The sequence below is a fragment of the Sorex araneus genome, chromosome 4 (genome assembly GCF_027595985.1).
Source record: "Sorex araneus isolate mSorAra2 chromosome 4, mSorAra2.pri, whole genome shotgun sequence".
Taxonomy (NCBI): Eukaryota; Metazoa; Chordata; class Mammalia; order Eulipotyphla; family Soricidae; genus Sorex; species Sorex araneus.
Window position 1 is genome coordinate 13101669 of NC_073305.1, and position 22207 is coordinate 13123875.

Sequence of the window (22207 nt, forward strand, 5' to 3'; positions counted from 1 at the left end):
GCTGGGGATTCGAACTGGAGTCAGCAGGATGTAAGAAAATACCTTAACCCCTGTATTACCTTTCCAGCCTATTTAATTTTTTAAAATTTTAATTATATTTCCAATTTTTTTTTTTTGCTTTTTGGGTCACACCCAGCGATGCACAGGGGTTACTCTTGGCTTTGCACTCAGGAATCACTCTGGCAGTGCTTGGGGGACCATATGGGATGCCGGAGATCGAACCCGGGTCGGCCGCATGCAAGGCAAACGCCTTACCCTCTGTGCTATCGCTCCGGCCCCTTGGGACCATTTATTTATTTATTTATTTATTTTGCTTTTTGGGTCTCACCTGGCGATGCACAGGGGTTACTCCTGGCTAATGCACTCAGGAATCACTCCTGGCGGTGCTCAGGGGACCATATGGGATGCTGGGAATCGAACTCGGGTCGGCCGAGTGCAAGGCAAACGCCCTACCCGCTGTGCTATCACTCCAGCCCTCCAATTTATTTGTTCTTTGGGTCACTCCTGGCGGTGCTCAGACTTATCCCTGACTCTGTTCCGAGGTCCAGATGAGGTGCCAAGGACTCAAACAAGAGTTGACTGTATGCAAGGCAAGTGCCTTACTTTCTGTACTCTCTCTCTCTGGTTCCTGATTTTAACTCTACTTTTTTACCTTATAAGGATCCAGCATTTTCTGAAACTCCTCTGAGATCAAAGTTTCATTCTCAAGTTCTTCAAAACGAGGACAGTTTCGGAAAGGCAGGTATAGTAACTGAGGATGAAAGAGAAACCATAAATCCTTTTAATAACCAGGAGAGGGATTTGTGGGGGTGTTGGAGGGAAACTAAGGAAGTTACACCCGTATTTCAAGCCTCATTAGGTACAAAGCCACCTGAGTAAAGGATTTTATTGTTTAATATCAATGTGTTGTGAGTTGAATGGAAGTTCTAAAATTGAGGGGGAAAAAAGTAAATGGTCTACTGGTCTTAAAGCATGAGGTATCTGCACAGAATTTAAAATGGTCTCTTTTATAAATTTGCCTAAATTTAACTGTGCTGTGGATGCTGTTAGTTCTCCATGGCATAGCGGGATGGTGACCTGGCTTCTCTAGGGCCCATCATTTCTAGTGGCTAGATGCACACCTGAATTCACAGACACAGACACACGCATGTGCGCGTGCGCGCACACACACACACACACACACACACAGAGATGTGTCAGAGGTTCTGGAAAGAAGCTCAACAAATCAAAGTCAAAGCTTTATTTATTTATTTATTTATTTTGCTTTTTGTGTCACACCCAGCAATGCACAGGGGTTACTCCTGGCTCATGCACTCAGGAATTCTCCTGGCGGTGCGCAGGGGACCATATGGGGTGCTGGGATTCAAACCCGGGTTGGCCGCGTGCAAGGCAAACGCCCTACCCGCTGTGCTATCACTCCAGCCCCCAAAGCTTTATTTTTGCAAACTGCAGAATTGTAAAATAAGGGCACATGTTTAATGGAATAAAATTATATTTAAAAATCTATTATAGGGGCTGGGAATATGGCTTAGATAGAGCACTTGCATGTATGGAGCCCAAGTTTGATTTCCAGTGCATTAAAAAAGAGTCTATTATGAAGATAAAGTGAGTTTAACTGTGACAAGTATAATTATATATATTTCATATGTAATATATGTTATATAAGATATAATTATAGCATATAGAATATATAATTATGATTGTCACATTAAAATTATATATATTTTTACTTTTTTGCTTGTTCTTGTTTTTTTGGAGGGGATTATATCACACCTGGTGGTATTCTGGGGTCACTCTTACTAGTGCTTGGGGGAATCAAATGTACAGGGATCAAGCCAGGGTTGGCCACATGCAAGGGAGCTACCTTAAACCTCTGTGTTAACTCTTCACCCTAGTCTTGTATTGTTTTGAATATAACCCATTGGTTGGTGACTACTAAGTTTATTTCATTGCCCTTATTTTCATCCGGGGCTAGTCCTGTATTTTTGGTTTCCGGTGGGTATCAACACTTAGATACTTCTCTTCTGTAATTTATTTACACTTGTATTTATATTTGGGGGAGAGCCCCCCCCCCCCAGCAGTGCTAGGAGCCTCCAGGGCTATACCCAGTTGTTCTGGGTATATACACAGCAGGGCCAAAGACCAAACCTAGGCCCTGTACGTGTGAGACACACACTTCAGCCCTTAGAGCCACCCCAGCCCTTCTTCAGAGCTAACAAATGCAAACAAGCTGAGCTCAACTTCTTCCTTTTTACTAGTCCTTCTGTCATTGCTCTACCTTTCTTAATGACAAAATGGGTCATCCTGCTTCCTGGACAAACTCCTTCGGCTTGATTGCGCTCAAAACATTTTCTGAGCCACCTTAATCTTCACTGTGCCCTCCCCACCCAAGCCTCCATCCAACTGCAGGGGCTTCCCCACCTGGCACCATCCTTCCCACGTCCGCATTCATCCCCACATCAGCAACCTGGTCCTCTCCACTTTACCTTTCAGCAGCACTCACCTGCACCCATCAGTCAGGCCCTGCCATTCTGGGCTTATCCATCAACCTTGGAATAGGATCCTAGCTCCTGTGATTCCCCCAGAACTCTCTGAGACTCACTTCCCCAGTCATCCCCCTGACTGACTCCTGTTAGCTCTTTTCTGAGCACAAAGGCTGGGCAAGAGCCTTCCCTACGTGGGACCTGCCCAGGACACAACCCCTGCCCTCTCACCATTGCCCATTCTGCCCCAGTCATGCCCACACACCAGGTCTCATCTCCTGCAAGCAACTCACGGTTCCCCAAACGACTTCTTGAAATATTCACTTCCCTATCATCCAGAGGTTCCCCACACAATAGAAACTCAAGAACAACCAAGAAACTCAAGAATAACCAAGAAACTCAATCTTGCTCCCTGTATCCAGGGCTGTACTGTTCACACCTAGAACAGGTCAGACATATTAATAGCTAACTTAGAAAAAAGTTCTTTTTGTAAACGAGTCGCTTGATGACTGTCACTGCTAATTGTATGTGTCAGCTTGTCTTGATGGTTTGTGTGTGGCACTGGGGATCCAACTCAGGGCCTCACGCATGCCAAGTGAGACTCTACTGATGAACCCAATCCTGGGCCCATCTTGCCTCACCCCTGATACCTTTACCAGTAAGTGACACACCTGTATTTTCTCCTTCCTGACTGGCTCCTGCAGGCATTTTCCAAGGCTCCAGCATCATCTCCTTCCAAGCCAGGCTCACAGAAATGATTCAGGGTCCCACTCACCACAGGGGTAAGACACAGGGAAATAGATGCTAGCTGCTCCCCGGTGCTTTCCCATTTGTTGTTGCCTTTGTGATGAGTGGAAGCCACCTGCACCCCTGCCTGGTGTGGACACATGCAGTCATTTGCTGCCGGGTTTCAAAGACTAAGGCCAGGTGCTCCCTAGAGTTTGCATACTCTTGTGTTGTGACCTTGTGCGCATTCTGGCTGTCGTGTCACAGAGTCCCTCTGGTGCTTGCACATGAGCTCAGTGGGCTGTGGCTTGAACAGACCAGGCATGGCTGGGAATCAGACAGCACAGCCACAGGGCACAGAAGGCAGAGCTGCCAGCATAGCATGGGGCACATGTGGTGGCACTGAGGATAGAACTCTCGACCGCATCCGTATGATGCAGTCACTCTAGGCCACTGAGCTACCTTTGCCCCATGCTGGTTTTATATCCACTATGTTCATTTCTGTGTGTTATGTTAAATGTGCATGCACGAATCTTCCACATTGAAGAGATTGGATGGTGTTGAGGGAAGGAGCCTGTGATCAGACCTAACAAAGTCTAGTCTGAATCCTTCCAACTGGGCCTTCTCGTCTGACACATGGAGAGCATCATCAACTAGAGTCACCACCCAAACCTCTCTCCAGTCGGGAACTGATCGAGTCTTCTCTATTCCACCCTGAAGGCCACTTCACAAGTCCTCATTTAAGAAAAAAATAAAATCAGTGGAAATTGTTCTTATTTTTCAGAAAAGGTCACTTGGGTACAGAGAGGTGACTCAAGGAACCCGCCCTCCTTCCTCCTCCACCACAGGGCCACTCATTCTCGAGATTCCTTCTGGTTATCGGATTTGGACTCCTTTACGTGTGCCCAGCCTAATCTTCCATTCCTTCTTAGTAAACGGAAAGGTTTAACCCTTGCCACTGGCACACACTACCATGTTTTGGGGGTGGCCTCTCTCCTTGCCACTCCCTCCTCGAAGGTCAGGTTCAAGCCCTCACACTCTTGAGAGAGACTTGAATGGCTTCCCTTTGGTGATTCCCCAAGCAGCCCATCCTATTGACTTCCAGCACGTACAGTCTGTCCTGGGAGTCACCGGGCACCCCCTCCAGCTGTGGGGCATCTGGACATTTCGTCCATGACAATCTCCTTATTTCCAACAGTTGAAAAAGAGAGGTCTGGTGTTTCTGCTCTATGTCTCCATAGCACTGAGCACAATTCTGGGAGCAATAGTGTGAATGGATGGATTGTGCGGTTCTCTAGTGGTTCTTGTTGTTGCGTTTCTCTTAATGGGAGGCTGGAAGCCACAGGGAGAAAAATCTCGCTTGCTCCTGTCTCTTCCTCTGTGTGCCTTCCTCGTCTCACAAACTCGTGTTCCCCTTAGTAAATAACCTAGCAATGCCCTTTCAGAAACGATGCTGGTAAAAGGTCATGCGGCTGCTCAACTTCTCTTTCTTTTCTCTTGTTTTTGTTGGGAGGCCACCTTTTTGGCCACACCACAGAGGTGCTAAGGGTTACGTCTGGTTCTGTGCTCAGAAATCACCCCGGGAGAGCTCAGCGTCCAAGGCGGTGCTGGGGATCAAACCTGACTTGACTATGTGGAATGCGAGTACCTTAGCTTCTGTACTATCTCTCTGGCCTCTGCTGTTCAGCTTTTGTCTCTGTAGAAGAGATGGTCACAAAAGGGGATTTTATTCTTTTGGAGGAAGGAGAAAAATAGGCATTAGTTCTTAAGATCATGAATAATGATGACCACTTCTGATTCTGGGAAAGAAAGAGGTATAACTCATCCTATGTATTTATTTATTTATTTTTTATATTTTTGCTTTTTGGGTCACACTGGGCGATGCTCAGGGGTCACTCCTGGCTCTGCACTCAGGAATTATTCCTGGCAGTGCTCGGGGGACCATATGGGATGCTGGGAATCGAACCCGGGTCAGTCACGTGCAAGGCAAATGCCCTACCTGCTGTGCTAAAGCCCTTTTTTTCCTAAAAAAAGTACTTTTTTTAGGAAACAAACAAAGACTCTGTTCGAATAGTTTTACCTAAGGGGAGGTTGATAGGGCTAGCCTGCTTCTAGACAGCTCTTAGGGGGAAGTCTCAAGTCCACAGTGAGGTCAATTTCTCGGGTGCAAAGAAGTGCATTTCCTCTCCGGGGGCATCACCCAGCAGGGCCAGCCCAGGCGTCCTGAGAAGCCTCAATCTCGTGCAAACGCGATGGTCCTACTTAGTCTGCTGCTTCCACCCGTTTCCTTCACCCTGCCTTACATTCCATCCCTGACACGCTCACTTCTTGCTTTGGAGAGGGTACAGAGTCCTCAGAAAGTCCCATCACCACCCCCATGTCAATAACCTGGGAGCTTCTTTCTCTCAGCCTCTGTCAGGTTGAACTTGGCTGCCTGCTGAAGTGATCTAGGCAGGTTATTAATTTTATTCTTTGTTGTTGTAATGGATAAAGAGAGTCTCTTGCCCGCACGCCTGGCTGTCTTCCCCGGGGCCCCTCTGAGGGGATGGGCTCCAGCTTCCGTCCCCACCCCGAGCAGGGCTCCCGGCAGCCGAAGACCACCAGAACCTAGCTGCAGCCATGCTGGAGGCCCCTCTCCACACGTTTGGACAGGCCTCATGCATGAAGGTACCGGCAGAGGAACCCAGGTGTGTGTAATCCCAGCAACGGCCAACATCCAGAGAGAGACTTAAAAGTAAGCTCTCAGAAGCAGATATCTTTAGCCTACTTCTCCCTCTGGGAGAAACTGGCAATCTTCTGAGAGTTTCCTGCCCACATGGGACAGCCTTGCAAGCTTCCCATGGTGTATTCATACGCAAAATCCAGTAACAAGCTGGATCTCATTCCCCTGACCCTGAAGAGCCCCCAGTGCAACATCGTTAGGAGGGCCAAGTCGAAATAGACTTCTAAGATCTCAGGGAAAGGACGAAATGAGATGTTACTGAGCCCGCCCGAGAGATCGTGATTAACGGGATATCATGATCGTGATCGTTGTTGTAATGAATATGGCATCCCAGGCAGTGTTTAGAAGGTCTTATGGGGTGGGGCGGTGTGTGTGGGGGTGGGTGGGTGCATCCTAGCTATTTGCAGCCAACTGAGCTACTGGTTCAATGCAAGGGCCAGAGGTGCTGTTAGGTGCTGGGGGTCACCTGAGCCAGTGCAGCAATGCTTGGGGTCTTCAGGATCATGTCAGGCTGTTCTTGGGAGACCATGTGGTGCGGGGGGGGGGGGGGTTGAACTGGGATTGACCAAAGGTGAAATAACTACCTTAACCCCTATTCTATCTCCCCAGCTCTAGGCAGATTATTTTTAAAATACTATGCACACGGGACCAGAGTGATATTACAATGGATCGGACATTTGTCTTGCATGTGACCAACCCAGGTTCATGCCCCCGCATCCCATATGGTCCCCCAAGAACTGCCAGGAATAATTCCTAAGTACAGAGCTAGGAGTAACCCCTGAGCATCACCGAAACAAACCAACAAAAAACACTATGCCCAGCACTGCCTTCAAAGCCTGATTTGTTAATGGCAAATGCCCTGGGTATTAGTAGTTTAAATGCACCCAGGCGATTCGAATAAAGGTGAGCGTTGAGACTCATGAAGTTCTTGGCCTGAACGACAGCTAGATCCAGTCCCAGGTCTGATGTGTGGCCCTGGGCTGATTTTGTTTATTTTTGACTACATACTGCACTTGTTGTAAAACGAGAACGGTATCTGCTATTCAAGGTTGTCACTGAAGGTAAGCATGATGACACAAGGGAAGAAAGGGCAGGCAGCAACTAAGCACTCAAATCTTTCTTTGTCCTTGATCCGGGAATGGGGAATTCCTATGGGGAGAGGAAATTTGTAGGCAGAGAGGTCTTAGGATATCCTGAGAGGAGGAGAAGAAACTCATGTGGGGCACCACAAACTAGTAAAATGAAGGCTGAACTTGGGAACTTGTGGGGCATATGTGTGTGTGTGCGAGTGTGTGTGTATGGACACACAAACTGCCAAAAGTCCAGAATGGTAAGAATAAGTAGACGACTAAGATTCAAAGAGAAATTCTACTCCTACTCTTTTATTTGAGGGGAGGGGGAATGTAGTTGGCCCCACCCCGTGGTGCTCAGCTTACTCCAAAGAGACCTGGGGACCCCATGGGGTGCTGGGGATTGAACCTAGGTTGGCTGCATGCAAAGTAAGCACTGTATCCACTGTCCTATTGCTCTGGCCCCCACTCCCACTCCTTTTTGCCTCTTCACCCCATTATCCTTCACACTTTTAATTAGGAAAGAATTGAGATTGCACTGCCCAGGGCTCTGGAGAGCACCATGGTCTGAGCACATAGCATTTGATCCCTGGCATCTTCCCACATGCAGATTTCCATGCCAGTGGGACTGCAGCCAAGGGTGTGTGATCCCTAGTCATAGCAACAACAACAAAGGAAGTGGAGGGGGGACTCCTGAATCCACAAGCACTGAACGGCTGAATGCCCCCAAGGAAGTCTCCTGATTTTGCCCGAACACTGACCTGGTCTTCAGATCGAGGGACTGTGTGCACGGGGATGGGCTGCCAGGCCAGGCCGGGGTTCCAGATGCTGGTTCCCTCCGGGGGGAAGAGGGCTGCAAGGTTTGTCATTGCACTCATCAATGTTCGGTCAATGTCTGTGCTTCGGACATAAACCTAGAGCAGGCAAATTGAAGCAGAGCACAGGTGAGAGGAAGCGGGCATCTCCCCAACCCCCGACAGTGAGGCTGAGAGTTTATCTGAGAAAAGGCAGTTCACCCACACCCAAATCCAAAAGGAACTTGGGGGCTCCCATCCCTATCAAATGATGTTGCAGGAGAGGCACGATTATGAGTAGATGGTGATATAAAGCAACGAAATGTGCCAAGAGTGGAATAGAGCAAAGGAGACCGATTACGTGGTAACAACTTGCCAAACCAAAACATCTTCCCTGGAGGCCCATACGATATTGAATTTTGTCATATTCATAGATTTTTTTTTTTTTTTTTTTGCTTTTTGGGTCACACCTGGCGATGCACAGGGGTTACTCCTGGCTCTGCACTCAGGAATTACCCCTGGCCATGCTCACGGGACCATATGGGATGCTGGGATTTGAACCCGGGTTGGCCGCGTGCAAGGCAAATGCCCTACCCACTGTGCTATCTCTCCAGCCCCATATTCATAGATTTTTAGGAGCTAAACATTTGCGCACTTGGGAGTACATTGGTAGATAAGATCTATGATCTGCGTGAAATTTCCCCAGAAACAGGCATCACTTTTTCAGATTCTTCTACAGATGAAGGCTCCCACTCGAAGCTCTCCAACTTGCCTGTTCATGTTTATAGGACTCATTCAAGAAATCTGCATATCTCTTCCTTAGGTACGTTCCAAGTTCGTAGTGTTGCTCCATGCCCAGCTAAGGGAACAGATAAGCAAAAGTTAGTGAAAGTTAAGCTCAGAGAACATCATCTCCTACCCTTGGAGGTGCAGCATGAACAATGGTGTTATCTTAGTTACTCAAGGGTGTAACTTCCTCAGTAACACCCATTTCAATGAGCGAAAAGAGAGCATCCATCTGCAGTCATTTCTCTTTCTGTGAAAACACATTTCTTTTCATCAGCACTTGACACAGAGTAAGTAAACTCATTTGATCTGAAACATTAAGTAAACGCTTCATGTCTGTTTTGGGGAAGTGAATTCAGTGGCACATCTTTGTGGGAAATGTTTTCAGTGGACCGGCTGACCACTTGCCAGGGGGGGTTATGGGAGAAATCCAATGACTGCTAAAAAGGTTGACTAGGATGAACTCAGAGATCCTGTCAGGCTTCTTTGAAAGCAATACTTCATTATCTGCACAATTTAATGCTTGTTTCATAGGAAAAAAAACCCAAAACAGAGTTAATTACTCAAAGTGGGGCCTGTGGAGCAGCAGTATCAGCATTACCTGGGAGTAGGTTTGAAATTAAATTTTGGGCCACGCCCTTGACCTACTAAACCAGAATTTTCAGGGTGGAGCTCAGGAATCTGTTTTTAACAAACTCACCCAAAGATGCTGATAGCAATCATTGAGAATTGGTGGTTTAGCTTGATGTTCCTCACGCGTGACTGGCATCAGAAGGAAAATGATCAAGCAGATTCCTCGGCATTTCCCCCCAAATTCCTGCTTAGGAGGCAGCTCTGGAACCTGCATTTTAACTAAGTGCCCAAAGAATTTTTTGGGGGGGAGAGGGGAGGGGGCAGTTTGGGCCATACCCAACAGTGCTCAGGGGTTACTCTTGGCTCTGCACTCAGGAATTAATCCTGGTGGTGCTCGGGGGACCATATGGGAAGCCGGGGATCAAACACAGGTAGGCCGCGTGTAAAGCAAGTGCCCTTTTAGCTGTACTATGGCTCGGGTCCCCTGCCCAGAGATTCCAAGGTAGGCAGCCGGAAGGAGCAGACTTTGAGATACATTGTGTTCATGCCTTTTTTCTTCTCTTCTCTTCTCTTCTCTTCTCTTCTCTTCTCTTCTCTTCTCTTCTCTTCTCTTCTCTTCTCTTCTCTTCTCTTCTCTTCTCTTCTCTTCTCTTCTCTTCTCTTCTCTTCTCTTCTCTCTTCTCTTCTCTTCTCTTCTCTTCTCTTCTCTTCTCTTCTCTTCTCTTCTCTTCTCTTCTCTTCTCTTCTCTTCTCTTCTCTTCTCTTCTTTTCTTCTTCCCTTCCCTTCCCTTCCCTTCCCTTCCCTTCCCTTCCCTTCCCTTCCCTTCCCTTCCCTTCCCTTCCCTTCCCTTCCCTTCCCTTCCCTTCCCTTCCCTTCCCTTCCCTTCCCTTCCCTTTCCTAAACAATGCTCAGGGATCCCTCCTGGCAGACTCAGAGGACCATATGGGATGCTGGGGATTGAACCTGGATCATCTACTTACAAGGCAAGCACCCTACCCACTATACTATTGCTCCGGCCCCCCTTTTGGTACCCTTCCCCCAAAGATTAAAAACAAGGCCTCAATTTCTCCAATTTGAACCTCTACCTCACTTATGTTGGCAGATAAAACAGAGTGGGCCATGGAGAATTTTGTTGGTTCAGTCTTGCACCCCTTCCTGAAACCTTCCCTGTTCTCTTTCTCTGACCAAGCCATATGTGGGCTAGATGGTTACTTTAAGGACAGGAGACCACGATCAATCAGCTGATTGCCAATAAAGCTCCTATTCTATTTGTTTTTATTTGGGGGCCATACATGTTGGTTTTTCAGGGCTTACTCTTGGCTCTAAGCTCAGGGATCATTCCTGGTGGGTTTGGGGGACCATATGGGGTGCTGCGGATAGAACATGGGTTGGCTGCAAGCAAGGCAAATGCCCTGCCTGATGTACTATCTCTCCAGCCCGCTGATAAAGCTCCTCCTCCACTTTCGCCATGTCACCTGACTGACTGGCAATCAGCCGGGACCATGGATTGATATATGTCAGATATGGTTTCCAGGAGAAGCGCCCCCACATCTGACAGGCCCTGGGAAGTCAGGGTTGGAGCAGTGACGTGCCTCTGTTCACCACCTCCTTGGATGTGCTTCAAGAAAGATGAGTGCCTGTGGTTAATGAACTACTTATAAGGAAGGCTGAACCCCAACAAATCCAGCTGACAAAAAAATTTAGTTTCTGCTTCTAGAAGAATTAAATTTTCTCAAGCTAGTCGAATCAGCTTCTAGATGACAACATTGGTTTTCATCTTCTCCAGTGGAGCCTGAACAAGTCAAACATTGACTTTTTTTTTTTTTTGCTTTTTGGGTCACACCTGGCAATGCTCAGGGGTTACTCCTAGCTTTACACTCAGGAATTACTCCTGGTGGTGCTCAGGGGACCCTATGGGATGCTGAGAATTAAACCTGGGTTGGCTGTGTGCAAGGCAAATGCCCTACCCGCTGTGCTCTCTCCAGCCCCACCTTGACTTTCTTTTATTCATTTATCACTGTTTATTATCGCTGTTGTTATTTTGGCTCTTTGGGTCACTCATAGCAATGGGAGGATGGGCGAATGCCATGGGAGCTGGGGATTGAACCTGGGAGGGTGTGGGGTGAGTCTTTTATAAAAAGTTCTTTCCCAAGTAGTGCTCCAGCTCTCTGAGCTGTCTCCTTGGCCTCAGATAATTCCAAAAATATTTTCAGGGGCCTCTCACCTCCAAGGTAAGAGTTCTACTGCTGAGTTGCTGAGTCACAAATTCCTTGATTCTTGTGCCCGTCTATGCGACATCTCTAAGGTTTTAATAAAGTCTCAAGGATAATTGGTTACATAGAGTCCAACAGTCAATTCAATATTTTCCCTTTTAGTCACCCAGGGTTGATCAGAAAGGACCCAAGCTGACCATAAGTGCCCCTTGTTCGACAATCCAAAAATATTTGAGATAGTTTCTTTTTGTGCCAGGATTGCGTGCAAAACACTTGGCCAGATTATAGCCAGTCAAGTCCTTACCTGGTTTCACCGTGCTCAGTGTCCCTAGAGACCCAGCAACAGTTTATCTGAAAAGGCAACTAACCTGAGTGAGCTGGCCAAACCCCTGTGGCCATGAGGATTCCTGAATGGGGTCATCGGGGAAGGTTTCGATGGGGCTGCGGTCTCCGTGCCGAAACACCTAGAAAGATGCAGACATTGATGGCATCAGTTTCATGTGTGGCTCTTGGCCCCACTCCCCATTATTTACTCCCCATAATCTATTGTTGTTGCTGTTGTTATTATTATTTCTAAACCACTGATTCTCAGTGGTGTTTGCTCACTGGATTACTAGGAGAGGGAATAATTCTGAGGACTGGATAAAAGGATTTAAAAGGATTTAGGGTGCTGGAGAGAGCTCAGCAGACTGAATGTGCGTTCTGTATGAAGGAAGCACAGCTTCGATCCCCCAGCACTGCATGACCCTCCATCACTATCAGGTAACACTACCCAAGGAGTAGTCCCTAAGCAGTGCTGGATGTGGCTCCCAAAACAAAGACAGACAGACCACCCCAGGGAAATCTCAGGTGAGGAACAACTACTGCAGCCCACTAGCACAAACGCCAGATTTCATGTAATATAAGAAACAAACAGGAAGTGGGGGCAGAAGAGACAGTCCAAGGATTAAGACGCCTATCCTACATGCAGCCGACCGTGGTTTGATTCCCGGCACCCCATAGGAGCACTGCCAGGAGTGATCCCTGGGTGCTGAGCCGGGAGTAAGCCCCGAGCACTGCAGGTATGACCCAAAAACCAAAAGAGAAAAGGAAAAAGAAGCAAGTAGGAAGCAGGTGGGAGCACGCAGAGTCAGGAATGTGCCCGGGGAACTGCAGGCAGAATCTTCAGGTTTGTTTTCATGGGCCCTTGTTTGTCATATGCCCTTCCTTTGTTCCTTTACTTTGTTTCTCACTCCGCGTACGAGTGAGATCATCCGGTATTTGTCCTCCTTCTGACTCACTTTGCTTAGCCTCACACCCTCCCAGTTCCAGCCAAGTTGCATCGAGAGGCAAGATTTCATCTTCCACTGTGGAGCTAGACCACCGCTTAGTTATCCACACATCAGCCGTTGGGTGCTTGGTTGTTTTCAGTTCTCAACGATCGCAACTAGCGCTGCTGGGAACAGGGGCGCGCATCTATCTTTCAAATGAATGTTTTTGTGTTCTTGGGAGAGATGCCCAGGAGTGCCATCTCCGGGCCCCGTGGTAATTAATTCTGTGTTCAATCTGGAGAAGTTTCCCGACTGTTTTCCAGAGAGGCCAAACCAGACAGCCCTCCCACCCACGGTGTCTGAGTATTTGTTCCCTTCCTGCTGCCTCCCAGTCAGTGCCGAGTGTTTCCAGGATGGATATCAACCACCGTCCTTGGTGACAGATAAATCATTGTTGTTTTGGTTTGCGTTTCCCCAATAACCAGCGATGATAAACTGTATCATTCTATCACTCTAGCACTGTCGTCCCATTGCTCATCGATTTACTTGAGCGGGCACCTTTAACGTCTCCATTGTGAGACTTGTTGTTACTGTTTTTGGCATATCCAATACGCCATGGGGAGCTTGCCAGGCCCTGCCGTGTGGGCGGGATATTCTCAGTAGCTTGCCGGGCTCTCCAAAAGGGGCGGAGGAATTGAACCCGGTTGGCCAGCGTGCAAGGCAAACGCCCTACCCTCTGTGCTGTCGCTCCAGGCCAGTGATGATAAACACTTAAAAAAACTATTTGCCTATTAGCTGTCAGAATAAATAATTTTCCATTAACTACCAACCAACTCTTAAAAATTTTACACAGAAGGAGTCGGGTGGGGGAAGTCTTTACAGAGGCCTCGTCACAGAGTCTTAATACCGCGTTGCTCTACCCATGCTCCATGCCAGAGGCAGCTTTGGGGAGTGAGGAAAGCAAAAAAGAATGCGTCTTCCAAGGTGGGGGACAGTGAGGAGCGTCCAAGTGCCTGGACTAGCTTGAGGGTCAACCGGCGTCACCTACTCTCAGGGCTCCTCCCGTGGCTGAGATAGTTGGGTCAACTCCTGGGCAGGGCTGACCCCTGCTCTGGAGGTTGCCCAGGAGCATCTGGGTCCTGTGCCACCAGAACACCGGTAACCATCCTCAGTTGGGAAAACAAAAAAGGTCTCTAGGCTCTGCCCACTGTGCCCTAGGTGGCAAACCACCCACTCAGAGCCCACAAGCAGCCGGATGGACTACATTGCAGTTGGGTCGTTTACGAGGTTTCCCACCCCAACTGTCACCCCCCCATGGGCTCCCAAAACTGGCTGTGTCCTAGAAACTCTGCCCCGTGCCGCCCCTAGTTTGAATACTCTCACCATGTCTCAGTTTACTTCTTGGTTTGTGTGGGGGCCATACCCAGCAGCTCTTAGAGCTTACTCTGGGCTCTGTGCTTGGGAATCCCCGCCCCCCCCCCGTAGGCTCTGGGGCCCATATGGGGTGCTGGAGACTGAACCCGGGGTGGCCATGTGCTAGGCAAATGCCCTTCCTGTTGGACAATGGCCCCTGATAACTCTCATCACTTTTTTTTTTTTTGCTTTTTGGGTCACACGCAGCGTTGCACAGGGGTTACTCCTGGCTCTGCACTCAGGAATTACTCCTGGCGGTGCTCAGGGGACCATATGGGATTCTGGGAATCGAACCTGGGTCAGCCGCATGCAAGGCAAATGCCCTACCCACTGTGCTATCGCTCTAGTCCCCTCTCATCACTTTTTAAAAATTAAATCACATTGGTAAACGCATTTACAAAGTTGTTCATGATCAGATTAGTTATATACTGTTCCAACATCAGTGTACTTTCCCCACAACCAATGTCCCCCGTTTCCCTCCCACTCCACCCCTACAGCCTCCTTTCATCTCTCTCTCTCCTCCCCTTCCCTCTCTCTCTTCTCTCCCTCTCCTCTCCCTTCCCTCCGACTTTTGGGCCTTCTGGTTTGCAATACAGATAATGAAAGGTTATCAGGTATACGCCTTTACCTACTTTCAACACTCCGTTCCTGTCCAAAATGATCCTTTCCAACTATTCTCTCATCTCTCATCATTTCAAATACTACTCTTCTCTTCCCACACTGCACGAAGAGATGAACCCGAGTTCAGTGACCTGCCCAAGGTCCCCCAAGGAGAGTGCATGAAGGCAGGGCCAGCAATCAACAGAGACAGCGTGTCCCCGGGAGGGGCTCTCCAACAAGCCTGGGAGCTGGGATCAGGTTGTCTACTCAGTGTCGTCTAAGAGGGAAAGGGGTGTGCACGCGGACGAAAGGGGTAGGCTGGGAAGGGGGTGGGTGATGCATTGGAAGGGAGAAAACAACCTTGATGCTTAAAAAACATCTTAAGCCCAAATACTATTGGAACAACTAGGGAGCTAAGAGTTATTTTGTCTTCAGCCATACTTGGCAATGCTGAGGGGTTAATTCTGGTTCTGCGCTCAGAAATCACTCCTGATGGTGCTCAGGGGACCTTATGGGATGCCTGGGATCGGACTCAGGTGGGCTGCATGCAAGGCAAGTACCCACCTTACTGTACTATCACTCTGGCCCCTAAACGGTTCTTTTTAAATATTTTAAATTTATTTTTTATTAAAAAAATTTTGTATTGATCACCGTGAGATAGAGCATTACAAAATTGTTCATGATTGCATCTCAGCCATACAATGTTCCAACACTCATTCCTCCACCAGTGCCATTTCCCAGGACCAGTGTCCCCAGTTTCCCTCCCACCCCTTCAAGCCACCCCCTCTGCAGCCTGCCTCTATGGAAGACACCTCTCTTTCGTGCTTTCTCTCTCTCTCTCTCTCTCTCTCTCTCTCTCTCTCTCTCTCTCTCTCTCTCTCTCGGCATTATGGTTTGCAATACAAATGCTGAAAGGTGATCATGCATGTCCCATTACCTGCTTTCCACGCTCAGTTCTTATCCAGAGTGACCTTCTGCAACTAGTACTGTCATAAGGACCGTCCTCTATCTTAACTATCCTCCGTATCCCACGCCACTGACCAACCATTGACCAGTCCTCCTGGCCTGTTTTCCCTGTCCTTGGATATTAGTTTCATACTGTTTTTTTTAATATCCCACAAATAAATGCAGTCATTCTATATCTGTCCCTCTCCTTAAAGTATGACTGAGAGTTTTAACTGGTGCAACTGAGGTTTGACAGAACAGGCGGTGGAGAAAGACACGTGGTGTACGGGAGTGTGTGTGTGTGTGTGTGTGTGTGTGTGTGTGTGTGTGTGTGTGTGTGCTGTCAAGAGCAGCGCCTGCAACGGCATCTTGAGACTTCCCCTGCCCCAGGCCCACCTTTCCCAGCTGCTGCCGCACCCGAGGCCCTCCCATGCTAGCTGGGCTCTAGTGCTCCCTTGCTTATCTGGCTCCAGTGCTCCCACATTCAACCTCAGCACTTGCCAGGGCTCATGCCCTTCAGCTTCGGTGCCTGGATCCACACTTCCTGGGTGCACTTTCCAGCCTCCGTGATGACACATCTCATTTCCTGGTGGCGCTCTCTGGGCTCACACACTTTAGTGGCGACGCTCACACAGCTGCAGAGCTGGGATGGTGCTCCGTGCACACAGGCAGTGCTGGAGACCAAAGGCGCAGCCTCAAGTGGGCAAGGCAGGTGCTTTGGCCACCGCGCTGGGCCCGGCTCCCTCCGGCCCCCTTGCCAACCAGGCAGACTTTTTTTTTTTTTTCTTTTTGGGTCACACCTGGCGATGCACAGGGTGTTACTCCTGGCTCTGCACTCAGGAATTACCTCTGGCGGTGCTCTCAGGGGACCATATGGGATGCTGGGATTCGAACTTGGGTCGGCTGCGTGCAAGGCAAACGCCCTACCCGCTGTGCTATCGCTCCAGCACTGGGTAGACATTCTTATTCTGTCCTTCCAGCTGGGAAGTCACTTCAACCCAGAAGTCAACCACTTCGCAGCGAGTTTCCAGGCTCTCTCTCCGAAGGGGCGGTTCAAGCCAGCTGTAAGCTCTGGAAAGGTGGGGTTTCCCCGAGACTTGGTCAAGCGTCCCCATCTCCCAGGACTGGCCATCACCATGTGCATGCCTGCGTGCGCGCCCAGGTGGCATTCCTGCACCTTGGGAGTTTTGTCGGTTCAGCAGCGCGGTCCTCGGGCTGTGCGGAGGCTCTTTCAAGTGCGTGGCGGGCCCGCCAGTTTCTGAACTGCTGCCCGGCTACTTCGCAGCCTCTGATCTCCAGCCCGCAATCACACCCTGCGAGATCCTCTGAAATCCCGGAGGTCTTTCATCAGCAGCCGGATTATTTGCAGCGCTGGTCGTTGAGTGCAGCAGGAAGACACCCCAGCAAGAACCCCTTAATTTTCAGCTGCCCTTGTGGTTTGGTAGGCTCCTTCCTCCTTCGCTCACTCGCTCTCTGTCTCTCTTTCTCTTTCTTGGGTGTCAGGGATCACGCCAGGTCACACATCTTCTGCCCCTGAGCCACACCCCTGACACTGCTCTCTTTTCTCTTTTTCTTCCTATACCACGCCCCCCCAACCCCCCGCAAAGACAGGATGGCATGGCTGCTGCACCAACATGAATAAAGAATCAGACCGGCTGAGTGAGTTGTCCAGTGCTCCTGACTCTGGCGATGGCTAGACTGTGAACCCACTGTTCCCCCCACTGCGTCACATCCGCTCCCCTTTTAAATCACAGACAACTGGGGCCGGAGCGATAGCACAGCGGGTAGGGCATTTGCCTTGCACGCGGCCGACCCGGGTTCGATCCCCGGCATCCCATATGGTCCCCCAAGCACCGCCAGGAGTAATTCCTGAGTGTAAAGCCAGGAGTAACCCCTGAGCTGGGTTGTGACCCAAAAAGCAAAATAAATAAATAAATAAATAAAAAATAAATCACTGACAACTGGTTTGTTTTGGAGGAAGAAGTTGTCTTTTATTAAAAAAAAATTTTGGTTGGGGGGGGGGATTTGGGGCCACATCTGGTGGCTCTCAGGGGTCACTCCTGGAAGGCTCAGGGGACCATATGGGATGCCGGGGATTGAATCCAGGTCCACCATGCACAAGGCAAGCACCTTTCCTACAGTACTATCTCTTGGACCTCAGGGGATTGCTTTTATTTATTTATTTATTTATTTATTTATTTTGAAAAAAGAACCATGCCCTGGATCAGAGAGATAGCTCAGTGGGTTGGAGAGCCTGCTTTGTGAGTGGGAGGTCAGGTTGAATCCCTGGTACTGCCTGGTCCAATGAGCATCACCAGATACCAGACCCATGAGCACTAAGTCAGGAGTAACCCTTTAGCAGTACAAAATGCAAAAAGAAAAACAGGACCATGCTCTATATCCTGCTCTGTGCGTGTGCTGGCCGACGAGGCACACGGTGGATGTGGAGGGCCTGGTGAATAAGAGTGTCTGCAGAGCCGGTCTCCCCGCCTCGTGCCACCGGCAGGCAAGTGCTCTGTGAAAAACCGTGCCTGGGGGGTGGGGACAGGCAGAGAGACAGTGCAGGAGCCAAACCAAGGAAGTGGTTTATCTAGGAAGGCATGAAGTCAATGAACGCTGTGTCAGGGCTTCCTAAAGATTCCCTCGGAGCCCAGAAGGAACAGAGAGTCCCGGAAGGGCTGGGGAGACACGAGGTGGGGCAGGCGGCTATGCTGGTGGGAATGGCCAAACGTCTCAGCCGGGGTCTGGGTAGGAGCCGGTGAGATCTCCAGGTTGGAGTCCCCGCAGAGGCCCTCACAACTGCCTGGGTGACCTGGGAAATGAGTTTCACTCCTGTGTGCCCCAGTCTCCTCTGCAACATGAGGAAGTCAGTTTTCCACGCAAAGGATAAGAAGGATTAAAAGTGCGACACAGGCAACGCCACGGGCACAGCACTGCTTGGAGAAGAAACGCAGTTTACGAGCCTGGTCATTAGATTTGTTCCTGTCATCATCATATTTTATTTTCTTTATGGGCCACACCCAGCCATGCTCAGGGGTTACTCTTGGCTCTGAATTCAGGAATCACCCCCTGGTGAGTTCAGGGGACCCTATGGAATACTGGGGATCGAATGCGGGTAGGCTGCATGCAAGGCAAGTGCCTTGCCCACTGAACTATTGCTCTGGCCTATTTTTTTTTTTAATAGAGCTGAGGCAGGCTTAGAGATCTGAGGGCAAGGTATGAAGCTCAGTAGGAGAGCGCATGCCTTGCAGTCCTGAGGCCCTGGTTCAATCCCTGGCACTGGGGTGAGAGGGGCAGGGGTGAGAGGGGAGGGAAAAAAAGTCATTTTTAAGAAGGCGATGCCAATATGAAAAACTGTGAAGATGAAGGCAAAGAAAAGACTTGCCTGCAATCTATTCTTGCCATCGTTAGGATGGAAAGGACCAAAAATCAGCAGGTGAAACAATGGTTGAAGGGAGTAAAATATGTTTAACTGAATTTTCTTTCTCTCTTTCTTTTTTTTTCTTTTCTTCCCCCCCCCCCCCCTCAGTTGCCTGCCTCTCTGGCTGTCTGCTTTTTCAGGGCTGCTGGGAATTTTTAAGCTCTGTGAGAATTCTGGGAGTTGGTGATGTCAGAATCGTTGGGTCATTTGAAGGTTAGCAGCCCAGGAAGGGTTCACTAAAGAATCACATTTTCAATTAAGCGTCACCCCCGTCTTTTTGGACCATTTCCCACCCCCATTTTTTTCAGCTCTGAGCTTAAAACGCATAAACATTTTTTGAGTACAAAGAGGCTATAAGAAAAAAAATGACATTTTTAATTAACTGGTTTTATTTTACTATTATGGAAATGGGATAATTGTGTATCTGTATTTTAATAATAGTTACAAAGTTTTAAGCATCTACTGGGGAGGCTTCTATGCATTTTAAAATGTATTAACTCCAGTATCACAACAATTACATTAAGTACTACTATATCCATTTATTAGCATTCTATTTTGTAATTTCTGACCACATCTGACAGTGCTGGGGATGAAGACAGGCCACTCCTGGCTATTCTCAGGGCCAGGTGGTACTGAGGATAGAGCCCGGGGCTCCCATATACAAAGCACCCAAGCCAGTCTTTGAGCCACCTCTTGGGGGCCCATTTTGCTGCTGCTGAAACTGAGACACAGAGAGGTTCATTTACTCATCCAAAGTAGCACAGCCGGTAAGGGGTGAAATGGGCGTTCAAACCTGGGACGCACAATTCCTGAGCCTGTACTCTTAACCACCACGCCAGAATACTGGGTAGTCCGTGATATTAGACACCTCTTTGGGGTCCCAAAGAGAGTTCAACAGGCTGAGCACCTGCTTTGCATCATGGGAGAGACCCGGGTTCAATCCCCAGTACCGCATGGTCCCTGAGCACAGCACCAGTGATCCTTAAAAAACTGTGATGCGTGACCCCGCAAACATAAATAAACAAAAGAAATCTCTTTGGCTCAGGTAGAGAGAGAGCTCAATGGGCTAAGCTCAGTCTTTGGGAGCATGGACAGGAGTAATCCCCTGAGTACCACTGGGTAGAGCCCAAGAAAGAAAACAAACAAACAAAAACCCAGAAAGCAAAACAAAAAGAAACGTATTTGGAGTTTTGGATTTATATCTCACATTCCTTTGGTAAGAACTTTGAATACTTAGCAGTTATTTTTATTTAGGTAGATTTTGGGAGCTTGGGACCACACCTGGCAATGCTCAGGGTCACTCCTGGTGGTGTGCAGAGGACTATATGCCGTACCAGGGATTGAACGGGGGTTGGCTGTGTGCAAGGCAAGCACCTAGGCCCCCTGGACTATCTCTCAGGCTCCCACTCTGTATCTTTTTTTTTCTTTTTGGGTCACACGCAGCGATGCTCAGGAGTTACTCCTGGCTCTGCACTCAGGAATTACTCCTGGCAGTGCCTGGGGGACCATATGGGGTGCCGGGGATCGAACCCGGGTCAGCCGCATGCAAGGCAAATGCCCTACCCGCTGTGCTATCGCTCCAGCCCCTCTACTCTGTATCTTTTGTGTACCCTTTCTCCAGGGTATCACCATCTTTCCAATAAATAAAATGAGAAAAACCCACATCTCTTTCTCTTCCCCAACAGTCACATTCAACCCAGAGGGATTCTGCCTTTGCATTTTAAAAAATGTCCATCCATTCTCATCCTCCCCAACCTTCTTCCCCAACTCAGCCTTCACTATGCTCTCCTGAACTGCGCTAGTATCTCCTTCTGTTCTCCCTCCTCAAGCCACACTTGATCTGCAGAAGTGTATCTCCCTACGAGAAAATCAGTGCGAGTTACCGTGGGCGAGATTGAAAAGCAAACAAGTTACATGGCCAATGGAAGGTTCTTTTTTTTTTCTTTTTGGGTCACCACCCATCGATGCTCAAGGGTTATCCTGACTCTGCACTCAGGAATTAGCCCTGGCGGTGCTCAGGGAACCATATGGGATGCTGGGAATCGAACCCAGGTCTGCCGCATGCAAGGCAAACACCCTACCTGCTGTGCTATTGCTCCAGCCCCTCATCATAGTTTTTTAAAAGAGATCATTAATGCCCATCTAGATTTTACTCCTGATGGTGGCAAGTTGCAGTTTGTTTGGAACTGCAAAGGATCTGAGGATCCTTTGGAACTGAGGATCTCAGCAGTTCCTGGTTGCTGTACCATGATCCACACCTTGATTCCTATTATCAGACCATTTTGTCCTGAAATCAACTCTGAGCTAACATAGCTAGGAACATTCTGGCTCACTTTTAAGTGTGAGAATCGGATGACAGAGTGATCAGTCCATGGTCTTATGCCTTGTAATTAAGGGTGGAATTGGAACGAAAGAAAAGTCCAATATTTCCTAGATCTGGCTTTCAACCTTCATTTGAGCAAATGGCACGGGAATGCTTCTAACTGGATTGGACTGCCGGCTGGAGGAGTAATATACCAATGTCAGGGCTAGAACAATAGTACAGTGGGTAGGGCATTTGCCTTGTATAAGGCCGACCTGGGTTCGATTCCCAGCATTTCATATGGTCCCCTGAGCACTGCCAGGAATGATTCCTGAGAGCAGACCCAGGAGTGATCCCTGAGTATTACCGGGTGTGACCCAAAATGCCAAACAAACAAACAAAAACCCAAAAACCAAAAATCAGAAAAACACCAATGTCACTTTTCCAGGAGGAGTGAGGAAGAATCCTAAAGATTGGTGATTGCTATTGTATATACTGGTTTCACTGAACCACAACTTGGAAGTTTACACCCCAGCGTAGACACCATATGCCTAAGGTTTGAAGACTGTCGTCATCCATACCCATGGACCGCCTCCTCAGCAATGATGCGAATAGTTGATGCTCTGTGACTCAGAGCCCCTTTGTTTATAGAACGGGGGAACCCAGCAGGAATTGGTCTCTGTCTGAGATCACCCGGCGCGAAGGAGAGAATGCTATAAAATAGCAAATCCCTAATTATGGGTGGAATAATTAGGGATGGAATTGCTTTTCAAAAGTCCAGTAGCTGTGTGTGGCAAGGTAAATGAAACAAGATTGGCCCTGAGTGATGATTACTGAGTTGCTAATAGGTACACTGGGATTCTTATTAGTCTACTAGTCTCTCTCTCTCTTCCTTCTCTCTCTCCCTC

The 22207-nt window shown here is 48.6% G+C and overlaps 1 protein-coding gene across 1 annotated transcript in view; it reads right to left on the reverse strand.

Moving 5' to 3' along the window:
* Window positions 1-22207, reverse strand: part of ACP3 (acid phosphatase 3) — an 81933-nt gene that overhangs the window by 27019 nt on the left and 32707 nt on the right. The window contains exons 4-7 of the mRNA XM_055135046.1: window positions 11737-11832; window positions 8568-8654; window positions 7763-7915; window positions 653-751 (exon numbers count right to left, since the gene is read on the reverse strand). Of these exons, the coding sequence (XP_054991021.1) occupies window positions 653-751; window positions 7763-7915; window positions 8568-8654; window positions 11737-11832 (435 nt within the window). The remainder of the gene's footprint in view (window positions 1-652; window positions 752-7762; window positions 7916-8567; window positions 8655-11736; window positions 11833-22207) is intronic.